The sequence below is a fragment of the Haliotis rubra genome, unplaced genomic scaffold, assembly GCF_003918875.1.
Source record: "Haliotis rubra isolate DU_JTF1 unplaced genomic scaffold, ASM391887v1 Scf75, whole genome shotgun sequence".
NCBI classification, from domain to species: Eukaryota; Metazoa; Mollusca; class Gastropoda; order Lepetellida; family Haliotidae; genus Haliotis; species Haliotis rubra.
The window spans coordinates 2,646,057-2,654,802 of record NW_025767468.1 but is presented as its reverse complement, the minus strand read 5'-3'; the positions used below and the strand labels follow the sequence as shown (position 1 = coordinate 2,654,802).

Here is an 8,746-nt window from a genome sequence, read left to right as displayed (position 1 = left end):
TGTCACATAGGCGCTTCTTACAGTTGCACAGGTCAGATACCCTCATTGACGGGTACTCTGACCAGTTATTGGTTGGACTTCCTGTTCATGGAACATGCCTTTCATTTCTAAATAAGTGATCATTAACAACTCTGTGGTGTCGATATGAACATTATCGTATTCAAATGTATAATACTCTCTAACTCCTGTAAATAGACAAGTGGTTTTACATACTTTTTTGCATACCGATATTCTTCAGTGAGGTACCACTTTTAATGACCTTTAAATGATGGATAAGAGGTCAGCTGCAAGGTACTTTGATGCACCCAATTAGTCAACTTGTCATTCAACTGTTTGTACGAATCCTCTTCACACCACCTGTGGTAGTCGGATACAAAGATTGGTGTATGGTCATAGTACTCCTCCATCCCTGCCTCCATGCCTGCTCTTTCGGAGGGAGGAGTTTCAATGACAGCACTCTTCAGTTAGCTTTAGATTACAGGAAATAGCCTCTTACTCGTCCCAATATCAGTGTGTATTAGATGATCGTAAGTCATTAAGTGTTATTAATTCAGTATATAATTATTGCTGTGATATCCTTTGATACCAATGATATCAATAGTAATTATTTGCATGGTGAATGACTTGGAACGTACGACGTATTGACCAGTCATCCGACAAAATCTATGGTCGTCTCACCCACTGCGACCTAGTTACACTGTTAAACTTTGTGGGGCGGTGGGGTAGCCTAATGGTTAAAACGTTGGTTCGTCGCGCCGAAGACCCGGGTTCGAATCCCCACATGGATACAATGTGTGAAGCCCATTTCTGGTGTCCCCGCCGTGATGTTGCTGGAATATTGCTAAAAGCGGCGTAAAACCAATCTCAGTCAGTCAGTTAAACTTCGTCATATTTAAGTTATCTCATTACAGATTTTATGTCAGTAGTAATATTCCCTCCTTTTTATAGTATATCGATCTGAAATGGCTGTAAAACTTTTTTAAAGAGATCAATAATTGTGAGATTAAACTGCCTATGAAGTCTTGATAAATTATACAAAAATGTTGAAGCAAATATATGGTAATGAAATCAGTCCATTGACAAAAGGGCACCACCAAAGTAGGATTTCGGATCTGTGTCATAGAAACTTGATTGAACTGTGACTGTAGATGGCCGCATGTTACCCCAAAAGTACTCTTTTTCAAACTGCACCCATACTTCCTCGCCCTTCTTCAGATGACTAACGCACGTAGCGGAAACTACCCTGTCATTAGAAGATGACCTTAGAGCAGACCAACCGCTGCCGATTGTTCTTCCCGACTGGACGATCGACATGGATGGAGTGTACTTAACGAGACGAATGCCCACCTGTGCCCAGAACATGTAGGTTCCGGACACTGGTGCTGTAAACTTCCCCGTTGTGTGGTCGTAGCCAGGTCCAATGTGGTAGATGATGCTTTCATAAACCACGGGGTGTAGTGACGTTACGTTTTGGGGACTTGATGCATACGTCTGGAAAGCCACGGCTCTGGTTTTTGACACTGCGGTAAAGGAACAGGTGGGTTAATACAAAAATGATGTTTTCTTGTACTGTATATGAAATAATTCTTGCAAGTTTATTTCTCAAGTATCAAACTCTCCAAAGATTGTTCATTGTGATTAAAATATCGAATCCGGTGCAGACAAACTAGTGGGTTCAAACACAAGCAACACCCAAACATTTGGCACATAAACACAGGCAGTGCCAAGTCACCCGAACATTGGTGTGAGACAAGTTCGTATACACCGTCTCCATTCCAGCTAGTTTTCAAACATTTTCAGCAGCCAACTTTTTTTACTCATGGTAAATTTGTTACGTAAGAGTTTCTGAACTGGTTGTAAGCCTATCTGGGGAGCTATATGGGTCACACAAACTGAACTCATTTTAAAGGTTTTAGTTGTAAAATCCTTTACAAACAGTGGATAGTTTCAGTTTGACAACCATGACAGTTGGTCATTTATCAAAATTCACATCCGACATACCATGCAGTGTTATTGTGGAAGTTTTGTTGACTGAGTGAGTGAGTATGGTTTTACGCCGCTTTTAGCAATATTCCAGCAACATCAGGGCGGGGGACACCAGAAATGGGCTTCACACATTATACCCATGTGGGGAATCGAAGCCGGGCCTTCAGCTTGGCGAGCGGACCCTTTAACAGCTAGGCTACCCAACCGCCCCTAGTTTTGCTGAGACATTGTTTCATTTGGTGACTTATATTGTCCATGTTCGGGACAATTAATATGTACATTTTCGCCTTAAAACTAAACATCAAATACATCAGAAGATATATTCCATTTAAGAGAAGCTATTGATATTGATGCCAGGCCTGGACATCTGAAAGTGTAGTAGCAGGCGAAGCGTGGTGTACTGGAGGTCGCCGTGAAGTGATTGCACATCCAGAACTATTGCCTTTATAACATCCTGGTTCGCTGTAACGCTCCCATTCAAAGGAAACGAGAGAGGAATCGTTGGAGGTTGAATTCAGAGGAAGACAGCTCTGGACGGATGTTTTCCACTTTTAGTTTTCACGATTCCGAGTTCGGAGGTTCTCAGTGTGGTCATGTGTCGTTTTTTTTGAAAGACAAAATCTCAGCAGCTGCAGATTATTTAGAAGTCCCTTGCTTGTCAAGAGGTCTGTCTGGGCCGTCTGAAGGTCTTGCTTTGTAATTTGAAGATCGGTTTGTGTATGTTGAAGCTGGTACTTTGTCACCTGCAGATCTGTTCGAGTTATGTGCAGGTCTGTGCGAGACGCCTGTAGTTCCTGTCTTGTAATATTCAGATCTGCCTGTGTGAGCTGGAGTCTTTCGTTCGTTGTCCGCAGATCAATCTGCAACCTATTTGTGTCTTTGCGAAGAGTGTCCACATTCTGTTCGAGGAGAGTGATGTGACTCAAGATAGTGGTAAGGTCGGCAGTACCGTCGGATTTCGTTAACGGCAGAATCAGTCCGGAGATGTAAGGTAGGAATATACACAAACGGAAAACTGCTTCAAACATCAGGGCTTACTTGTATAAGATAAAAATTCAAGCGCAGTGCCAATGGTTTTATACCTTATCTAACTGTCTGACACCACGTGACAGAGATGTCACCGATGTAAAACTAGGAACTCAAAAGGAAAAAATATCACAATGAAAATATATAAGTGTCTCTGTCATTTGCATCAACAGCCAAATATGTGAATATATACCCATGGTGTGATTTAGTATTGGCTCTTCGTACCTTTGATGTATGCTTACGCCTCTCTTCCATGCGTAATAATGGCACATTTCTGGGATATGCAGAAGGCTATCTTGAACCATATGTCGGGACAATCCTATACCTTTGACATAGTTGCAGATAAGATTAAGGAACTCTAAAAATATCAATGTGGCGCGCTGGTGCCACTCGTGATAGGTAAAAAAGTAGGGTTCTTCGGTAAAGTAATAAAACAATGAAGGGGTGATGAGTAACAAACATCACTTCACAAGTGATCCAGAAAGTAAGTGTGGTTTCCTTTTCGCATATACTAATTCAATTAACGCATGATTTGCGTGGATCTTTTTGTGTGAGCGAGTGAGGTTTAACGCCGCTTTTAGCAATATTCCAACATTTTCACTGCAGGTGTCACAAGAAATAGGCTTTACACATGGTAACTATTTCGAGAATCGAGCCCGCGTGTTCGGCGTGATTTAAACTTGTTAACGCTTCAACCACCTTGGCTACCCAACGGTCTCACCCAACCATACCACGTTGTTGAAATCCTTCAGCAAATAAATGGGGCTACCAAACCTATAGACGGTATGACTGTACGATAAGTAACCAACGATTACAGGTTTCTGTCAAGCCTGGTAAGATAAAGACCGCATTGGCTTACTTGTATAGTAACGTATTGATGAACAGAGGGTGTTTTCATATTTTCACAATACACTCCAGAGTGTTATATGTACGACCACAAACACCTTCGAAATTATTGGCGAAGTACATTGAACGGGTTTTCGGAACACAAATGTTATATCTTATCCCGTTACCAAATAGCGTTGTACTGACAGCAGCCATTTCAAAAGTCTAGCTATCGAGCTGTTTAGTTTCACGCCGCTTTTAGCAATATTCCAGCAATATTACGGCGGGCGACACCAGAAATGGGCTTCACACATTGTACCCTCGGGGGAATCGAACCCGGGTCTTCGGCGTGACGAGCGAACGCTTTAGCCACTAGGCTACCCCATCACCCAAAATCAGTTGATAACTGCTGCCGTTATTGTTCCTATAAATATTGTGCTGGCGCGGATAATGCGTGTTGGTATTGCTTCGATTTCTCGACAAGTGTGCTAAAAATACAGAGGAATGGAATTCATCCCACATATTGGTTAACTTTATCGTTACCCTGCAGAAAGTCAGATCGGTCTGGATTGCCCGTACAAGTATTTTAAAGATTGGACGGCCAATGAAGTCTTGATGAATTGGACAAAACTGTTGATATAGACGTCTGGTAATGAAATAGTCCATTATGAAACGGGCACCACCAAAGTAGGATATCGGATCTCCTACATAGCTGCCTGAAAGAATTGTGACTGTTAATGGAATACGTGAACGGAACTGTTCAAACTGCACCCACTTCTCCTCGTCCTTTTGCAGATGACTGGTTCTCCAGACTGGCGGAGAAGTTGAAAAGTCACAATTTGTACAGTAGAGAAGGTAGGACAAACTGTGGGAGGAGAAACTGTTTCGGGAACATCCAGATCATACTGCTTACATTCTCTATTATCTTACCCGATTAAGCTTGTATGCAAAATACTTTCCTGCTTTTGAATTTCATAAATGGAATCGAAGGGCCTCTGTACACTTTTCAGTTTTTGAGTGATCATTTTTGCCCACGAAGAGAAATGAAATTATCCACATTCTTACTATCACTGATGCGTGAAATGGCTCCCAGGTTTTATATAAGCATGCACACATACATGTCCAGACAGTTAGAAAAACTGATGCTGTAATTGGTTGTCTTTTTTACCATTGCCTTTCCAAATGCCTTGGTGGAGGCACGGTAGGGCACAGTGCATGGTTGTCCCATGAACATGCCAGAAACCAATGATAGTGGATTCTAGTTGTTTCTAGATTTGTCAGCCCTATACCCGTGCACATGGGTATAACCAGCGTCCCAAACGTCTAAGACCTGCTTCACTTCGGGTTTTCCTCCTGTATTAAGCTGACCTACCACAATATAAATGTATACTGTTTAAAGTGGCTTTAAATCCAACTCGCTCCGTGCTTTGGAGCGCATGTTTTAAGGAAATCAGCATTAAGGTAAACACCTCAAAATCTGATGGGAAATATAGTGGCGACTGTCTTAAAGCTGCCACAAGAGAAAATATTGTACTATTGGTATCAGTTTTCTGAAGGACAGACCAAATTTTCGCCAACTTTTGTGCTAGTTTGTATTTATCATTGGTTTTCCTATGGAGATTCGTTGCTAAGTAGGTTACAGCTTCTTTGAATCGTGCTGTATGTAGATCCTTAAGACTGCATATGTGTGGACGTTTGGGATTGTCTCCTGTGATCAGGACATGTACAAGCTTTGTAATATTCACCCAAGTACATGTATACCAATAAAGTCAGTTTCTACCAGATGGCAGGTACTTCGGTAAGAGCAAGCGGTCCCGGAAGATGTCTACCCAGCTGTTGTCCTGTGTATTTGACACACTATACAAGTGCTTCCTATACGACAGTTTGATGGCTTTGTATCTGCCGAGAGGTTCGAAACACTCATGCAACCAATCGTTGACCGAGTAAGTCACAATTAAATCAAACCCACGAAAGTTCAGATAAGAATTGGTGTTCAGCAACCCATGTTTGCCATAAGATGGACCTAATGGGATTGGGTGGTCAGGCTCGCTGACTTGGTTGACACATGTCATCGTATCCCAATTGCGTAGATCGATGGTCAGGCTGTTGATCAGTGGATTGTCTGGTCCAGATTCGATTACTTACAGCCAACAATCAATCAATGACTGCAAGATGTGTTATGATCGTGCAGGTCAAGTTTGCTGCCCTGGAAGTGATAGAAGAGTTCCACAAGAAGCTCCTGGATGACTTCTTGCCACTACTACCGGAGACCATTCCTTTCCTAGCTGAACTCATTTTAATTTGTTTGTCTTTTTGTTTAGTCAGATGAAAATGAAGAAGTTGAGAAACGCTGCCAGACTGTCATAGCGGACATGGAGAGGACCCTGGGAGAACCCTTACAGAAATACTTCTAACTGGGGAATACCTGATCTTCTAGCATCATGTGTTTGCTTTAGGCAATAAACATGATTTTAAAACATGGTATTGGTCATATTTTGTTCTCCTGTAGATGTTGATCCTTAGCCACCTATGAATCTTGAAAACGTTATGTCAACATAGTTGCGTGGATGGTTGCTCATAATATTCATGTGATAATTTACTGGCAATCAGCATAGAGATAACTGCAGCTTCAAAACAGATCTTGCTTCTGAAATGGCCTTGATGATAACTAAATTACGTTGTATTGTTTGTTGTTTAGTGTGACCTGTGAAATTATAGAGGCTTAGATGACAAGGCGGAAACGGCATAACCCGTGTCTTTGAGATATGATACAATCTGCAGAGTCACAGTGTCTGACCATATCGTAAGTCATCATAAGGTCCTGGACCTAACAAACTCAAGGTTGAATGAGTGAATTTTGTTTCAAGTAAACCAGTGACTTCACAAATTTTCATGATCACACATTTTGGTTGCTTGGTAACTGCTAAAAGGGTCCTAATGGATTGAAGTGGATGCCCGGTAATAAAATTAGTCCACTGTTAAAAGGGCACCACCAAAGAAGGATTTTGGCCTTGTATCAAAGCCACCTGGGACAACAGAGACAGCAGTTGCCCACCATGCAAACTTTTCAAACTCCACCCATACTGCCTCGCCCTTCTGCAGATGACTAACACACGTAGCGGAAATAACGGACTCATCATCTGTAGACGTTGATGCAGACCAACCACTGCCGATTGACCTTCCCGACTGTTTGATAGTCATGTGCGGAGTGTAGGCGTAGGAATTGATACGCAATTCTGTCCAGAACATGTAGGTTCCGGAGACTGGTGCTGTGAAATTCCCGGTTGTGTGGTTGTAGCCAGATCCGATGTTGTAGATGGTGCTGTCGTACACCACGGGGTGTTGTGACGTTACATTGCGGGACCTTGATGCATACGCCTGGAAAGCCACGGCTCGGGTTTTGGATGCTGCGATGAAAGAACACGAGGTTAAATGTATAATGTAATATTTCCTGTATTGGAAATGTAAGAATCTCTGCAAGTGCCTGACCATCACTGATTAGCAATCAGATCAAAGAGTAGAAAAAGCAGTAGGTGCAAATACAACCTGGACCCCAAACCTATGGTATAAAAAAACGCCAACAAGTAACGCCCGAAATATTTGGAACACAAACATTGGTGTACAGCTAGACAAAATGCCAAGTCTCCTAGGGCAGTCAAAATGCCAGGTCAAATGTATCATTCCTACCTATTAGTTTGCTTAACGTCATCAGTTTGACGATGTTCCCTCCCCAATCGGCTGACAGTCGCTAGATGACAACCTTGCAATATCCCTCAGTGACATGCCAGCATTCAGCATACCAATAACTTGCTCTCTTTGTCAGTTGTGAGTTTGAGCAGGATCCATATTTGCTTATCAACAACAAAATCAATTGATTTTCCATGTTTTCTAGATAAAACTTGACGTGAATATTTAAACCAATGTGTGGTGCGTCCGAAATGTTCAAACTAATCATACAATCATAATTATGATATGAATATGCATGGCTATATTGGGATTAAAATCAGAGTCGTTGCGATACTTTTGTGTATCTTTTCAGAGCCCCATAGTTTTAAACACACAAGCAGCAATCTCGTGACTTGGCTTATCATAACAGGTACCTTAGGTTTTACATATTAGTTTTAATAACTATCCGTGGAGCCATCTTGTTCAGATAATTTCAAAATTAAGTGATTTTACAGTCGTAAAACCTCACTAACATTTGATAGTTTCAATTTGTCAATCATGACGAGTTGTTCAGTTGATCTTTTCTCAAAATATATATTCCACATACTATGCAGTGTTATTGTGTCTATTAATTTCATAAGGTAAGGAGTCTATTATATTTATTAAGCTCAATTTTCCATGTTCAGGGCAATTAATGTGTACTTTTTCACCATAAAACTAAACGCCAAATTCATAGAAGATAACTGGATCTTACCCAGAGTTTTGTTCAGCGCATGCACGTCGGAGTTCGTCATTGTGATGTCCTCCCGAGTCGTGTTGAGGTCAGACTCGAGGAGAGGAGGTTCTGTTGGACGGTGTGAATATAAACGGAAGTACAATTCATATCCATTTCCAAACGGTTAAGTTGAGCCGTCATACTCGCATCAGTTGAGTTCACATTCTTCTCACACTGCTTCAATTGGGCCCACGTATCTTGTGCTAGAGTCTTCAGTGACTGCCTGTGAGCAATGAGCTGTATCACAGAAGATGTATTAGCTGCAACTTGTCGTGCTTCTGACTGAACTTCACGAACGGTTATGTTTAAGAAGGACAATTTGTTATCCATTGCTGTTATGTCCGACTGGAGGGAACTGAATAAATGAGAATCAGATTTCAGCGCTGTACACTCCGCAGTTACATTTCTAAGCGCAGAAGACATATTCCGCTTAAAGCTATTGATGTCGGCCTGGACCTCTGAAAGTGT

General features: G+C 41.7%; 1 protein-coding gene and 1 long non-coding RNA gene across 2 annotated transcripts; one reads left to right on the top strand and one right to left on the bottom strand.

Annotated features, from left to right (window-relative positions):
- The first annotated feature begins 5,624 nt into the window (after positions 1-5,624).
- On the top strand, positions 5,625-6,317 carry LOC124260047. Its single transcript, XR_006893991.1, has 2 exons — positions 5,625-5,780; positions 6,159-6,317. It is a non-coding gene; the product is annotated as an uncharacterized LOC124260047 (long non-coding RNA).
- Positions 6,318-6,679: 362 nt separating this feature from the next.
- Positions 6,680-8,331, bottom strand: LOC124260103 (multimerin-2-like). Its single transcript, XM_046694350.1, has 2 exons — positions 8,258-8,331; positions 6,680-7,244 (listed from the first exon to the last, which is right to left on the bottom strand). Exons 1-2 carry the CDS (start codon positions 8,295-8,297, stop codon positions 6,805-6,807), a joined length of 480 nt encoding a protein of 159 aa, XP_046550306.1. The 5' UTR covers positions 8,298-8,331; the 3' UTR covers positions 6,680-6,804.
- Positions 8,332-8,746: the final 415 nt, after the last annotated feature.

What these genes read in the sequence shown, in the direction of transcription:
- LOC124260103 (XM_046694350.1), bottom strand. Translation starts at nt 8,297, where the DNA reads ATGACGAACTCCGACGTGCATGCGCTGAACAAAACTCTGG. An exon ending in TGCGCTGAACAAAACTCTGG is followed by an intron (nt 7,245 to 8,257) that starts GTAAGATCCAGT and finishes CTTTCATCGCAG; the next exon opens with CATCCAAAACCCGAGCCGTG.